Source organism: Battus philenor, unplaced genomic scaffold (genome assembly GCF_028537555.1).
Source record: "Battus philenor isolate CCGP_79_NKW_IND1 unplaced genomic scaffold, ilBatPhil1.0.hap1 SCAF_1, whole genome shotgun sequence".
In the NCBI taxonomy this organism is placed as follows: Eukaryota; Metazoa; Arthropoda; class Insecta; order Lepidoptera; family Papilionidae; genus Battus; species Battus philenor.
The window spans coordinates 40,327-56,787 of record NW_027181661.1 but is presented as its reverse complement, the minus strand read 5'-3'; the positions used below and the strand labels follow the sequence as shown (position 1 = coordinate 56,787).

Below are 16,461 nucleotides of genomic sequence, written 5' to 3'. Positions count from 1 at the left end.
TGGTACTTCGCAGTGTTGCGACGTCCCGCGCGACACGCGATCAAACGCCTCGAACAAATCACAAGAGGCACCGGGAGCGCCAGAGCCATTCCGATGCCTCTTCAACATAACATTAATATACAACGCTTGCGACATTACCAAATGTTCGAAGTCGATGCATGTAGGATTTCTCAAAATAAAGTGACGGCGGCCGATGGTGAGGAATCTAAAGATTTGATTGTGGAAATTGGAACGTCAACGAACATCGTTCCAAACGCAGTTGCAACCTTGCTAGCCCTATACTCGTTAACAATAAACAACTCGACGTCGCCGCTTCGGGATTTAGAGCTGCCTTACTTCATAAAAAACTTTCCGCGCTGCTTTAGTCTCAATATTCATTTATTTCTCTTCTCAAAGGTTTGTAACGTTGGTTTTAGTCAATTCACACTCCCTCTAAAATGTTTTCCAACCCACCTCAAGCCCCGCACTAGTGTCATAGCGGGCCCAGTATACAACTCGTATAACTTTTGCCTATTTATATATAGCTACACTGTTACCTGTTCCCATCAAACCGATTTATTTTAAATGACTACCGATTTATTGCTAAAGATATTTTTTTAATTCATTTAATATTTTTATGTATGTGTTCATTTAATATGTGTGTTTGTTGGTAATGTCATGCGGATTTAAATTATTAGATAAAATAGATTAATTGTATAAATAATGAGTTCATATCGTCCATGTTCCATTAAGCCCTTAGTGACAAGTTCAATTATCTTCTTTTTTAGGATGTTACCTTAACATTTTTGTTTTTATTGGTTGCTCACACCATTGTTAGAGTTTAAATGACAAATTATAATTTTCGAGCGTGGCAATACGTTCGCGAAATTATAGTGCAAGCGGCGTTGGCAGAGGTCCTAGTGAGCCCCCCTTACGGGTCCGACGTGTTGTGCGACATGAGTAAAGTTATAAAATGAACCGCAATGAAGATCTGTTACAAAAAGATCTCAGTAAAGTCTCTTCAGAAAGTCAAATGTTTATTCGGGTTGCGTGACGTACACACCAGCGGGGATTCGATTCCTCCGCAGGGAGTTTGCATAGCGAAGTCGGTCCTGGATCACCGGGAGGGCGTCCGGCGGAGCAGCCGTGCCTGCAGATTCTTAAACTCATGAAAGGAAGCAAATTAATTCCTCATTATCAACGAAAAGTTGATTTTACACTTTTTATATCACTTTATTTCACAATTCATATCGTCAGCATTCTGGCCTGTCCAAAATAATAATACTACCGTGCCGTCAGAAGGACGACCGTCTGCGGCGCCGTGCTCCCCGCTGCTGCTCCGTGCGTGGAAGTGAAGGGCACCTGCACCCTCCCTGTCTGTGTCTCCTGGCCAGGCGACATCTACAATTGTTTACCTGAACGACAGCCAGCGAATGCGGAGCTGTTCAGCGTTGACGAGAGCAAAGATCGTCCATCCTATTAGCGCGGCCCACACGTGATGACCGAGCGAATTGGGACTTGGGAGCCTCAGCGGTGTGTCGCTCGCTGTATTCAACCGTAGGATGCCGTGGAACGCAAACGGCGGGCGAACGTTTTTTCTTTCAGCCTTTTCTTTTACGTGTCATGTCGGTGGGAGCGGGACCAATGCATGCCGCTCTCAGCCGCCGCTGCAGTCCTCGCAGCGGCATATTTACCTTCATCGTTACCTCCGTACGAGGTTATTGGCGATGTTATATTATTTAAGCGAAATGCCGTTTTACAAGAATCGAATCCGTAGCCTGCGAGGCGTAAATCACATTGCCATTACGTAACCACGACTCTGTCGGCTTATGATGTTTTGACTATGGTTACGCTCTTAGGAAATACCGCATGTAGATCACACGCGCCCCTCGTGAACGCTGCCCGAAGAAACGCAAAGGTTCACAGGTTTGTTCCTGCGACGTGCGCGAAGGTGGACGGCGTGTCTGCGTCAAACCTGCATGCGTTAGCCCGATTGGCGACCCGGTAAGGTATCGAACAGCAGCGTCCACGTCGTTCAACGTCGGGCGGCACGCGCTCCAGCGCAGCCCGTGCGCTGATCAATTGTATGTCTTAATGTCCTTGTGAAACCCCGTTGTTGCCCTGTTCGTTTAAAAGAGAGGACGAAACATTGGTCGGAGCGACGCGCGGTCCACTCGACGGTAGGAGATGCTTCAATGGCGACGATTAAGAACAGAGCAGAAATTTAAAAAAACGACAGACGCTTTCGTTGCCGCGCAAATCGCTTTGCGTACAGATGTGAGGATTTAGAGCCTGCTTGTTGGCGATTACTAATTAAAGTGGCTCTGCGAGTGACGTGCCCCGGCTGCCTCGGCCGGGCGGCGGCCGGGCGGCGGCGACGCGAGCGAACTCGGCGCGAGCACGGTGACGCTCTACGTCAGCACATCGGAACAGAACGGCCGGCTCGTATCGTATAGTGGTGTGCGTACGGCGGTGCCGGCGTGTGCGCCGTGGGCGTGCACGTACCGCTTCTGCTATGCCATCAGGGCAGGAGGTTATGTTATGTAATAATGGTACGTTTGCCATTCAAAATGTAGCATCCGGTCGACGAGAACCATACTTAAGATAATTAAGCCTTCGGTGCCTCGGGATAATCGAGTGCACGTGGCTGCTGCGATTGTTTAATTTGATGCACGCAGTGTCCGGAGGAACAATAAGAGATGGTTTCAGCATACGCCTAACTCGGCTCGGCGACTCGAGGAGAGGCGGCCGGGCGGACGGGGGAGGTCGCCGCTAGCAATTTATCAAACGTCTCGATCTTTGTGCAAGGTGTTACTTGGTAGGTGAACCGATGCTGAGGCTAATCTGCAACATCTCTGGCGGCATCGTGCGAACGTGAGCGGAGCACGTCGCTCACACTGTAACCTCCGCTTCACGCGCACCACATACTAAACGAAGAGTTTAAGGCGCGACGCAGTGAAACTTTTACTCATGATGATGCTTTATGGCTACATTCATTGTCTTTATTACGTCACAGAATCGGAGGGTGAGAGCCCCGCGCTCTGACCTGCACCCGCACGAGCCATCTGCCCACAATAACATTTGCAATGTAATTCGCACACACCGATGTATATATATACAGATGGATACATAGATAGATAGGGTTTTTCTACAATTTTGCATATCACTAGTCCACATTAGTTGGCCTTTATTTGCTATCAGTACAACCGGTTGTTTATTTGTGCATAAAATAATTTCAGATAGTCTAATTACCGTTTTAGCAGTTACATTTTTATTTTTTATTAAAATTATATATTTATTATTTAGTGGCATCCGTCTTCATGGGTGGACAGAGTTTTTATTTACACTACAATTTTTTTGTTTTTAGTTGTTTTATTACTCTTGTTTATTGTTTTAATTGTTACTGTTTATTTACTTACTGCTTTTTATTGTTTTTCCTGGTCCCTTTTTGCAAAACTCCAAAAAGATCTGGCGACACTCCCCTTTCCTCACCAGTGAGGCGATGTTCTCCGCCTCTATTCCCGCTGTTGACCGAGACTGCTATTCTGCTCTTAGCGCGGCCAATACAGAACTCCCGTCGATGGTCCATACCCGGGTCACAGATGCATCATCATCATCTCAACCTGAATTTGAACTTGCGCAGGTGCTCAGAAAATCCCTCGCGACCTGTGAACTTTTGGACCAGAAGTGGGTCTAGTTTAACTTGAGGGAACACGCGATAGGCCAAGACAGCATCTGGGAAAAATTTCCTTGTTACCGAAGCCATCGTGCACTGCATATACTTTTTGTTCCGTTCGCCAAGCGTATCCAGACTATACTATCTTTGCAGTTTAGGGCCGCCTTGCCCAACTGGTCCACCCTCTCTTTCCCATCCGTCCCCGTGCGCGCTGTTACTCGATATAACCTGATATTCTTCCCGCTCTTGCTCTCATAACATTCGCTTTCACTCTAAGCGTCAAGGGATGGAGGATGTACGATCGTACGACAGTCGCTACGAAACGCGCATGGGCACCCCGCTGCCTGCTGCTTATCTAATTAAAACATTTGTTTACATTTTCATTGAAATACTTAACTAATTTATGTAATTAATGCACGGGGACGGAGACGGTCGCAGCGGGCGGGACTTGTATTTAATATGAACTCCGCTGTAGTTACAACTTGCATTCATTTTTTTAAATGCCTCCCCTTATTTGGGACCTCCGCTTCCACCCCTATCTGGTTTGGGACAGAGTTGTTTTTTATCTTTACTAATTTTTCAGTCTTTTTTTATTTCCACTCTTAGCTGTCATCCTTCACAAAGTCTATCATTCTATTCTTTTATACCACAATTCGATCTTTCTTTCTCTTACATTCTGATTGCGGTTCGTTCATCCCTTCATCCTTTTTCCTCATTTTTAGTTTTGACAAAAAAATTACATTATATTTTCGTTTTTACATACTATTAACAAAATCACAGTATACTTAATTTTTAATTTATCACACATTTTTGGGTATTATGTTATATTTTTTATTACCCAATATCAATTTCATTTATTCATTTTTGTTAAACTCACCTTCGTTAGACGTTTGTGACACTTGTATTAACCCAAAGTAACTGTGCGACTTAAGGGCCAGCTACACCGCTCTGCTGTCGGAGAGGATCCGAATAGATGTATGTACCTCTAATCTGCCTAGCGGTTATGACGGCGGCCGCATTTCCGGTACCCAGCTGAAGCACTGCTGCGGTTGCCTGGTGACGTTGTTGTGCTGATGTTCAGCAGTTTTGGGGCCGACCATGATAATTCTAATTTCCTTAGGATTTCCTTGGCAGCGGTCATCTCCGCGCAAGTTTTTTTTTGGATGTTTGTCCAATACAACCTGTTTTAGCATTCCGGCTGTTAAGATCGGATATTTCTCATAGACCTCCTTTAGGATAGTAGCGTGTGGGACGCCGCTCCTTTTGCATAAAATAAGCGTATTTAGCTTACAGTGGAAGGAACAGCTTCCCGTTTTACATGTAGGTGTGTAGCCTGCCTCGGTTTTCCGTCACCACCACGCACGCTTTCCTCTAGAGTATTTGGAGTTCTGTCCTCGCAGTTACCTGGTTTATTCTGAGCCACCATACTACCGCTCCGTATGTGACCAGAGAGTCGATGACTGTTTTATACAACCAGATAATGATGATAGGCGTCAGGGCCCACTTTATACCTGTCATATATCTGCATCGTCAGAAAACTGATGCACGCTTTCTCGGTTCTTTTTGTTAGGTGAGCTTCGGTTCAGCTTGCTGTCTAAGAGCAGATATTTCAGATCAGGTAGTTTGTCTGGAACGATTTTGGCGGGGTATATAAGCCTAATGACTGTTTCTTGTGAACATTATTAGTTCAGTCTTTGTGGGATTCGCTGATAGGTATCCTCTACGCCATTATTCTACGGTTTTGTGCTCAAAATGGGTGACGTTGCACATTGTACTGGCGAAACTTCCCCCGATGAGTTTCGCCAGATCATCTACATAACAGTAAAAAAGCGTTTCTTGTTTGATCTTGTGAAGAAATCATTAATAGGCATGTTCCAGAAGTTCGGCGCAAGGGTTATTCCTTGAGGGCACCCTTCGCCCCCTCTCCAGACCTTGGAACTCGCCAATATAACAGTTTTGTAGCTATTCGCATGTTTCAGAATACACGTTTGAGAGGCACGTTTCCGAACGCAGCCCACAGACAATTGTAGCTCTATCAAAATATACGGCACCATTGCTGTTCATCTTAATTTTGGACTTAGACGAGATTTTAATTGGAGTTTCGTGTTCGCAAACGTTGTTAGTGCTATTATTGGGTCGGATTTCCTCGCCCATTTCAAATTATTGCCCGATTGGCACAATCGACGTATTATAGATGGCAGCACCAAAACTTTCCATTCCGGCGTCCATTAAACAAACCAGCGTTAAGACCATTGTTGCGGGCGCTTCTACATTCTCTAAAATTCTTATCGAGTTTCCTGACATTAGAAGGCCACCTGGCCTCCCGAGGATTGTGAAGCATTCTACGGCTCATCACATACTTACGACTGGTGACCCTCCTATTTCATGTCATCCTCGTCGTATCACGCCAACTAAATAATTGATTGCTAAAAAGGAATTTGAAAAAATGGTGCGCTGTTGTTCGACGTGTCCTTCAAAGAGTCCTTGGGCCTCGCCCTTGCATCCAGCTCGGATAGGTGAGAATTGGCGTCCATCGCGGTGACTACCATCATCTTAACGCACGCACTGTGCCCTATTAGTTTCAGCTGTACTTTTCGGCGCACAGGCTGCGCTGTGCTGGTTGTCTGTCCTGGTTTGGATGCAGGAGCGGTTGTCCTAGTTGCTATCTTTTTTTGTCAAAACAAGTGAATCTAATGAATAAAATCGATGACTCGTTTTTAAAACTTGTACTTTATTGTGTTTATTTCAAAGAAGTAAAAATGTAAAATATGCCGCAGAAGAACTTGTAGCATTTGTAGACCTAATGCAGTGTGAGCTGGGGTATCAAGGATTTTGATTTCGTAGATGCACCTCCGTTTGTCCAGTTTGTGTCTATTATAAAAAAGTGGATCAAGATCGGAACCTCAGCACTTAAGAAAATTGAGATGGAACAGTTGATCCAACCAACAGTTTCCGAAAGCGATCTGCGTAAACAATCGAAGAGTCGTAGTTATTGCATATAAATGTGAGCCGTAGCAGAGCCATAAACTATCTCTTCCCAGCGCATTGGCAAAGTGAAAAGCCAGCGGGCGGGCAACTGATGTCCGCTGGGTACATAAGGTTCTTACTCGAGACTGCTTCGCTTCTTAACTGTCTCTTTAGAAATCGATAGCGGAGGCCACTGTTGAGACGACAGCGATGCATGTCTTACGGATAAAATGTTGTTGCTTATTATCGACTAGACTAGAAGAGGTAAAATGGCTGTTTCTAACTAAAAGTGTCTGAACAATTTTTGCAAAATTTGGCATCTTGCGCTCCAAAATCATTAGAAAAAATAAGTCTCTAACACGAAGAAGGGGGTCTTCCCAAATTTCTTAAATTATTTTGACAATCTTACCAGTGCGGTGTAGTAGTTTGTTCCTTATCGCAAGCAGTGGTGTCATTCAAGTCGTTGTCTCTGATGTTGAATTAGCAAATAAAACAGCGCGGCGCCACAATTTAGGAAAATTGTTTGTATGTTGTGATAAAAATTACATTAGGCATCGACATAAATGATATATTGTCAAAATTGTTTCTTTGAAAATCTACACATCGTCGCATCGTGTAAAAATATTGTGAGAGGTACTAGACCCATTCTCCCGCTGCTGAACTGGACTGGCAGCTGAGCGAGTTGACCTTAGCGCGGATTTCCATGCGGCGCGACCGCTCTGGCGAAGTACGGCATCGTCTAAACTCTTTACAAAATAATTCTCGCGCGCAGTAGCAACTCGTGAAAACGAACGAAACGCCTGAACTCCTCACGGTGTTACAGTAGGTTTCTTATTCCACTCGAGTGTTTTTAAGACTGTGTAATACCTCTGAAGCAGATACTGTGTGACCTAAATATGAGTTTTGTTTAATCGGAATTTTTCCTGTATTTACATTTTTTGTAAAATTATCAAAACATAAATTGAATTGCTATTGCGACTGTTTAAATATGGTCCCACGCAACAGTGCCAAGAGAACAGCTTAGACTTGTCACGGTCGAGTGTCATCGCTAACGCTATTATTAATTTAAAAGAAACGGATGTGACCGCGAAATGCTCGGGAGTCGTTGCTGGTTTGTGATCTTGGAGCTTAATTCTAGTTGGTAATAACTTTGGCTGAACAGACCACCCGCCACGAGTAGCCGAGTATACTTGAGACCTAAGATCATATATGTATCAACTTATTATAAAAGACTACGTTCGGGCTTGCCAAGTTTATTTTATTGTCGGGAACCAACAGCTACAATAAATTATAACATCTTTTAATTAAATGGATAATTCAGAATTTATAGTTAACATAACAATAATAGCAATAATAGCAAATCTATGCCGGTTTACACTTAAAACAAGTATTTAATTTTCAAGTGACCGCTAAACAAAAAGAAATTTTTGCAATATATTTTAAGGTGCGAGGCTTAGTATTGACTAATTGCATGTCGTTTCGCCGAGAAAGCCACGACTGTTGTGAAGGTCTCATCTGCGGTGTCCGCTTAGAGGTTTAGTTGAGATAGTTTGAGTGAGTGACGAACCTACAATAGAGGCACTCTATGGCGCGCGCTCTGCTCGGGCGACATCGCCGGCGCGAAAACAAATTAGCACGAGTAGTTTCCCTCCCCGTTAATCAAGGAATCTTATGTTTTCACCAAAACGGGAAGTCTAGAGGAGCACTGCTGCGATGTTGCATGCTCGAGTTGAGACCCAGCTGCGGAATGCGTCGAGTGCGCACTGTTGAAGATTTTCAATTTTAAAAGTGTTAGTTGAGCGCGTGGGGTCGAGCCGATGGGTCGCGCGGACTTGCAAATATCCGCGCATCTTATCGTTATGTTATTATAGAGCCGGTAATGTTTTCCGCCGAAGAGGCGATGGCATTGGAGGCAGCCGCGCGCGGGGTGGGGCGGCGTGCCGCGTGCCGTGACGGCCGGCGCTCCGTCCGATCGCTCGTCTAGTTGCGCCGGCTACGGTGTTATTATCCATTGTTCTCCAGCACAAAAGCATGGTGTAAACGCTTATAGGGTAACCCATATCGTAAAGAGGACATGTAATGTTTATCGCCGGCTCAGATAATACCTACGCGGCGTTACGTACGCGCGCCCGCCGCCGATACGAGGAAACAGCACTACGACACCGGCCATTCCTGGAGGATATTCATTTCCCTTAAAATTAATTAAATACGTACTTATGTGTAATTAGTTGACTGCCATTATTTAATACATTGACCTTTAATTTTACTTTCTGAGTGTAAACAAATTTGCGAGTCGGCAATCGATGCGCTGGCGCAGGCTGGCTGGCGCCCTCGACGCGATCATGCGCATCCGGTCCTTGTCGGAGCCGAACCGAGTACTCGAGGCGGCCAGGCGGCGGGAATGGCGCGGGGCGCTCGAGACGTAGCGCGCTAAGCTCTCAGAAGAGCTCTATACGCGCAGACGCGTCGTTAGAGCGATTCTGCCCGTCTTCAAGGCCTGGATGCAGCGACGAGACGGAAGGCTCACCTACAGACTTTCGCAGGTGATCACCAGGGACGGTTGCTTCGGTGATTACCTGTGTAGAATTGGACGCGAAGCGACGGCGAACTGCTTCCACTGCGGTAGGGCGGTTCAGGATTCCGCCTCGCACACGCTCGCGGACTGTCCGACGTAGCTGTCACAGCGGCGGATCCTGGCGGACGAGGTCGGATTGGACCTTTCCTTGCCAGCAGTCACCTAGGTGAAGCTGAGCGGGTCATCGGCGTGGAGGGCAATGGCTTTCTGTGACACCATCACGGTCCAGAAGGAGACGGCCGAACGAAATCGGCAGAGGACAGATCCCGCTCGGAGACGACGCCGTCAGCGCAGGGACACGCCTTGCGATGGCCCTCCGGAGAATGGCGTTCCCCTGCCATAAACGGGGCTTTCGGAATCGCGGGAGTTTAGGGTGTGGGCACTAAACTCCCACTAGCTTCGGCGACTCTGAGGCGGAAGATGAAGATGAGAACTATCGTGATAGCACCACGAGGGTTTCGGGGATAGCGCGAACTATACACGCATACCCCGGGACGGGCTATCTAAAAAAGCACAGCGCGAGGGAAGACCGCGTGGCGATGCCTGACTAGGAGATACCGCGGTACCTCGTATAGGGCAGAGAGCGGTTACGGGGGGGGGGGGGTTTCAGTGGGTAGGAACCCCACATACCCCTGACCTCCTCCAGAGATGGGGCATCTTGAATGTCTGAAAGGTTTCCCCCCGAAACCAAAAAAAAAGGTTGGTTGGCGCCTGGAATCCACGCGCGTTGCGCTACTCATGCGTTCGTTCGGCCGCAGTTCGAACCCATTTGATGACAATAGAGCGCCTCCTGTGGCGTCTCAACCGTCAATATCAAAGTCCTAGGTTTTATTATAAATCAGTTAGATGCAGGCACGAGTTGTTGACTCTTAGCTGCACCTGGGCCGAGCAGTCAAATTAACTAAGTGTAACGTCGATAAAGAGGTAAGTTGTCGATTCGGCTCGGCTAGGGCGCGTTCGGGAGGCTAGGAAACGACTCCAACATATCTCAATGCATGAGACGACAGTCTATCACCAATGCTTGGTACCGGTGATGGCTCAGGGCACGGAATCGTTACCCGCTCCGAGCCTCACTGGCGAGCACGCGGTCGCTCAGCGGAGCATGCTGGGTGCGGTTAATTGTGTGTTACTTGTTAGCTTGCAAGACTTACTCTGAACCAATCGAACTTTCGGCATTATGAAATACAAAATTTTGCAAAGCAACAAAAGGCAGGAGTTATTCATCCAATAAGTTTTCCGTGGCCTGCGCTCCACCTCGCCCGCTGCGAGGCTGCGTCCGGTGCCTGTCCGCCGGGTGCGAGCGCAGGGCGGCACGGGTCATTAAAACTCCACGCAAACATTTATTGTGACTGAGTCACGGCGTCATTTATTTTTCAATTTCAGTAAACACTTTAAAACTGTGACATCAATCCTTAAAATATTCAAATAACGAGACAAAGTTAAAAATCTAAACACAATCACCGCTGTATATCCTTACCAAAATACCGTAAACTTTAAATGAATGCTTTGAAGTGCGCTTCGGTTGCACGCGGCGCGGCGCCACCGGCCGCATATATTATCAAATACTTTTTAGGAAGACGAACGACCAACACAGCTCCCGCCCACTTCTTGACGTGCGTTAGCGGAACTACGGACGAAGTGAGGCCGGTGGGCGCAGGAATGAAAGTGACCTATTTTTAAAATATCCTCACGGTAGCGTGACTCGTGCGGGTGTGGTACGGTGAAGATATTTTATCTGTTGGTCAAGCACGCGCGGTCGGAGTGGTGATCTCCTATAGGATTGTCGCGGGAATGCCTCCGACGTTCGCTCATGAATCAAGTTCTCGAAGTAGTTTCGATTAAGTGGTACGAAGGAAATGCTGTCGGTAAACTCGGCTTTCGCATTGATAACAAGAGCACGAAGGCCACAGGGGCGAAAAGGCACTCGTTTGTCCCGGCGGAGGAGTGTGGCTCGCGGGCGCGGCGTGGCAGGAGCGCGGCCTCGCTACTTGCACCTTCGCTCTTGACAATTTCAGGATCTGTTTTTTATTCGATGATCTGTAAAAAAGACGAGTTTAGTGTTTAAGAGCAGCGCGCAACGCCGCGGGTGTTGGCGGTCCTATACCCTCCGCGTACTCACTGTTGCGCGGCAGCACGACGGCCTGCCGGTCGGACACGGTGCAGCAGCACGGGTTGCTGTGGAACGTGTAGTAGATGGTCAGGTGCTTGTCCTCGCCCACGCACGGGTCGTAGAAACCCGGCAGCTCCGACTGAAACAGACGAGCGCTCGTGAGTTGTTCCGGCGCTGCGTGCTGAGGCTGCGGTGCGCGGGATCACCTTGCTGGCGTCGAGCAGCTCGAGGCGAGAGTCCTTGACGAGGCACTGCAGCGGCACGGTCACGTCAATGAGGTCCGGGAGCGCGGCCGTCGGCTCCGGCTGCGCCCCGTCGCCCGCCTCCTCCGCGCCCACCTCGTGGCTCTCCGCGCCTGTCACACACCCATACATTTCTCAGTTACTCGGATCGGGATGGTTCTCTCATCAAGGCATCCTTAACCACTCGTTTTCAATGTTTTTTTAGGATTTTTGAGCTTTTCTAGGTGCACCACGTTGAGCCTTCAACTGTGTTGTTGAAATCGTATGCACAATGGACGAAAGGGCGTCTAAAAAGATGTCAATGTCCAAGGCGTACCTGCCGGCAGCTTGCCGTACACGGCGCGCACGATCACCAGCCCCTTCTTCTTCTCCTCGTCGCTCCTGATCCGCGAGTAGGTCTCGCGCATCAGCTCCACGGTAGCGCGAGCCTGCTGCTGCATCTCCTGTAACCTAAAGGAGCGCCTTGAAAACACTTCAAAACCGCATCGCGCACTTTCCTTTTATCCTTTACCTTTCAAAATTAGCCTCCATGGAGCGCTGTTTCTCTCTTTCTTGGCGCTCGCGATTTATAGGGTCGAGGACCAGCTTCTTAAAAACGAGCCACGACACCAGCGGCACCACGGTCGCGTAGAACACCGGCGACGGCAACACCTCCTCGCACAGGTGCACGGGCATCACGATCGTTTGAGTCGAACACGTCCACCTGCGACACATAACGAAGCGGCGCTACATTAACAATAGCGAGTGCTTCTGTCGATCCTCCATTGGTACAGCAACTAAAACGTACGGCAGATGCAGGCGCGATGCGAATCTGTCGCAGGTGCACGACTCATTCGTAGAGCATGTGTGTGCATCGGGGCGGCTCGGGTATTCAATTCAACTTTCACTAGTCCGGCTCCGGTGCAGCGAACAGAACCATGACAGAGTGCACTCACTTGAGCTTGAGCAGCACGCCGCTGGGCACGCCCACCATCACTGCGGCCGACACGCTGCTGTTCTGCGACACCTTCTTCTCCGCGCCGTACTCCGCTATCGCACCAAACGTTCCCAGCCTGCGGACGTCACCAACGTGAAATGTCATCGCTTACCACAAAAGTGGACCTCAGCGTGCGCACTGACCTACTTCGACTGCTTTGGTCCGTGAATGCTGTGACGCATCAATACATTAGGGGGGTCGGGTGCGATCAAATATGCTTCGATTAAATGAAAAACGGGACAAAGCGTAACGGTCGCGGATGCGAGCCTACGCCGAAACAAAAATACGCTCCTTGAAGCGCGCTCCCGGCGCATCCTTCGCAAGCAGGCGCATGCAGTTGATAATGACTAGAGTTTACCACACACTTGTCCTCGATGATGCTCGCAATGTCTTTATGGGGAGGGGGTGGAATTTATAGTAGAGCGGCGCTGAACGAATTCCTTGTCATATCGTACACAGTACTCTGCGATGCCGAGAATTACCAGGAAATTTACGGGTTCACTTATGTTTTCGCTTCTTGCAAATTAACGAAAGAAATGCGCGAAGAAATAATTTCGCATCGCTTTTACTTCAAACAAGCAACAAGGTGGTCTTACAAAGTTTTATTGTAAATATCATTGCTACACATTGTTATTAAGCAATGCAGTGGTAACGCAATTCGCCACAAGCAAAGTTCTACATTAATTAGAACAGAAAAAATGGCGCACACAATCGACAGTGCGGCCTCTAATGCAAACGTTGGACAGCCACCGCTCTCGCGCGGGCCCGCGCTGTGTCGCGTATAGTGATGTAGTGTGCTGGCGATTCCCTCTCGAGCTGCATCATATGAGAAAGCCTCAAGTACAAGTAAGGACACTACTTACTTCATGGACAACCTCAACTTGAGATCGTGCTGCGGTAGTTTCCTCATCACGTTGAAAGAGAAGAACGAGTGGGGGTTTCCAATCTGCAGCGCGGTATACGTGTGGTACTTCTCCGAGTCCCTCACGTATATGGAGGACATGGAGGAGCCGCCCTGGCCGCCCGCACGATACGTCAGGTAGCCGACCGAGTGCGCGTCCAGCTGCATCGCCATGGCTAAAACGTTTGCATTGCAGTGGTCGTTGCATTACACCATAAACAATGACATCATGTAGGTGGTGAGCCAGAGCGATACGTACTGGAGGCGAGGCTCGGCGCGACGCCGCGCGCCGTGAAGTGCAGCACGGTGCCACAGTTGAGGAACATGAGTCGGGACAGCGTGCGGAACACCTTAAAGCCGAGAAGCGGGCCATCCCCAATGCCGGTTTCCACCTCCGTCCAGCCGCGCTCCGAGTTCAGGTACCGGTTCGACGCGTTCACCGAGCCCGTGCCTGCGAACACGGCGAGCGTGCACTGCATTGCTGTCCACCTGACGCCGTCCAATTCATGAAAAGTAGCCTCAAACTGGCAACACGCATCGGCGATAGTATGCAAAGCTCTGCCCAGTGTGTAATGACTCTTGCAAGACATTTGAAATCATTATCTGAGATGGCGGTTCTCATTGATCTAATTGGTCAACAACAACAACTCGGACGACACGGTGGTGTCGCACTGCACACTGGTGCCGAAAGAGTAGTATGCAGTGAACTTTACCGATTCCGTTTTGTGTGGAGATGTTCCCAGTAAGTGTCATGGTGTTGCGCAGTGTGACCGGCACGTCTATGGATTGCTGAATCGTCATACCGGACAACTCGATGTTAGGGAAAATGGTCGCGTCCTCCCTGTAACAGAAAGGCGGTGAGCGCATCCGGCATGTGCTTTTTCAACTATTCAATTGCGGGTTCCATCTAAAACTTACAGAATCTCATATTCATCATAATACTTCATGAACATGTCAGTTGCATTCACTGAGAGAGTGATTGTGCCCCGCGGGTTTGCGCTCTGCTGCAGGCGGCGCTCCTCTCGCTCGCGCTTCAGCCTGCCAACAAGGACTGTGATGATAAATCATTAAGCACACAGGCCACAAGCGCCTAAAGTTACTTCTGGCATTCCACACTGAATACCTCTTTGTGTATCATGCTAAAACATTTCTATGTTGCAATGTCTGATATGCAGTGTGTGAAAGCAGCAGAAAACAATTAATAGTTGTACAATTTAAGTTCATCTAAGTCTCAAATATTAACTGCAGTAAGCATTACTCCTTGTATAATGAAAAGTAAAAATTTAAGAAGGCAATGCAGGTCGCAACATCATACCTTTCATATTCTTCTCTTATTTCTTTTGGAGTTCTTGTTCTAAAAATAACTTCCCATCCATCTACTTCCAAGCCTCGTTTCCCTGTAAAATCAGAGAAATATCTTTAACATAGCAATTAACTCTTTGTTAAAATGGATATTGCTTTGCACATGTTGCAATCAGTGAAATGTCCTGAACTCCTCTGTTTAACTCTAAATAAATAATTTATGAATATTGTAAGCTTTGTGTTACAATACTTAAGTAATGACTAATAATATACTTACCAAGGGTATCGTAAATTGCTCTCTTGTGGGAATCTGAAAGCACCTCATATGCCTTCTTGACTTTGTTGAATATCTGTTCGGCCCATTTTTGTTTTGTTGGGTCTGTACTGTGTTTGTCAGGATGAAACATGCGAGAGAAACGTCGGTAAGCACTATTAATTTCCTCAGTTGATGCCTGAACACAAAAATAAATAATTATGATGCATTATTTGCACTCCACCAGTGGAAGTAGCTAGTTCACTAATACAATTTAGCCCATAACAACCCTCAACATCAAAGGTAAAAATTTAAATATCAAATATATGATCTAACATACTTGTGTATCTCATATCCTCAGCCCTGATATAAACAGGTTATATACAAACCTTTTTAGAGTCATAACAGCTCAATAGTATTGTAAGGTAAAGTCCACAAGAGGATACTAGAAGCAGCGGGATAGAGAGAACAAGGCACATTATATGATGAAATGTAATGGCTCCCAATAAATTTCCAATAGGACTAGTTGGCAGCAGTTGATTCACACATTAATAAACAATAACATTTATTATAAATCCTTTTAATAGGCAATAATTCTCAAAAGAAATAAACAATGTCACTTGCAACTAATAGCAACTACAGCCACATACCTACAGCTCCTATTACCGCAGTTAATCACAGCAAACTGTCATCAATTGAATTTTGATTTAATGAGATAGAGAGATTACCTAATGAGACGTTAATATCATTAATAATTTAGAATTTATTCAGTTACTACACTAATAGAGGTTGCAATCATACAATGATTGAATATCTTGGTTATTAAAGCACCAAAATATAACCTCAACGGCGCGTAAGGGTTCTAATATGCTGTTCGCTCTAAATACGTATGGATTTTTTATATAAATACGTAATTGTGACATAAAGTAACAAATTAACAATTTCAAGCTATCTAGATTATTTAATTATCCAATACCTAGTTTTATTTACCATTTTTTTGGATAAATTTGGGGTTATATAATAATGTTGCAATAATACGATAATACTTTGCAATTAAATATATGATTTTATACTTACCGTCTTTGACACATTTAGCAGTTGATAATAATTATCTTCCAGCAAAATATTTTCTCCTTCCTCGTCCATTATAATAACTTTTAAGATTTAAGTTTTACTGTTCGCGACTAGCGTTGAGCCGACGTCGTTAAATTTCTTTTACCGCCGCTCTGACAGTTGTTTTGAGTGTCGCCAGCATCCAAGTATAGCTTAAAAACAATCTACAAGTAAGGAGTATCTGATTTTAAGGTACTAAAGTGTAAAGGAAAAAAATATCACATGTTCTACTACTATCGCTTATTAAATATAAGACAGCTTGATAATTTCCGTTTAAGTAAAAAATAGAAGGAACAAGTGAATGTAAAACACATAATTACTTTTGTAAAGAATACTTCTTAAAATATATTTACTATGTATAATTTTT

The 16,461-nt window shown here is 46.4% G+C and overlaps 1 protein-coding gene across 1 annotated transcript; it reads right to left on the bottom strand.

Moving 5' to 3' along the window:
• Positions 1–10,534: 10,534 nt before the first annotated feature.
• LOC137932969 (dnaJ homolog subfamily C member 11) lies at positions 10,535–16,195 on the bottom strand. Its single transcript, XM_068776666.1, has 13 exons — positions 16,059–16,195; positions 15,006–15,180; positions 14,742–14,823; positions 14,345–14,464; positions 14,140–14,267; positions 13,686–13,877; positions 13,389–13,602; positions 12,485–12,601; positions 12,061–12,252; positions 11,866–11,999; positions 11,514–11,662; positions 11,317–11,446; positions 10,535–11,234 (listed from the first exon to the last, which is right to left on the bottom strand). The coding sequence occupies exons 1-13, from the start codon at positions 16,125–16,127 to the stop codon at positions 11,209–11,211; spliced, it is 1,728 nt and encodes a 575-aa protein (XP_068632767.1). The 5' UTR covers positions 16,128–16,195; the 3' UTR covers positions 10,535–11,208.
• Positions 16,196–16,461: the final 266 nt, after the last annotated feature.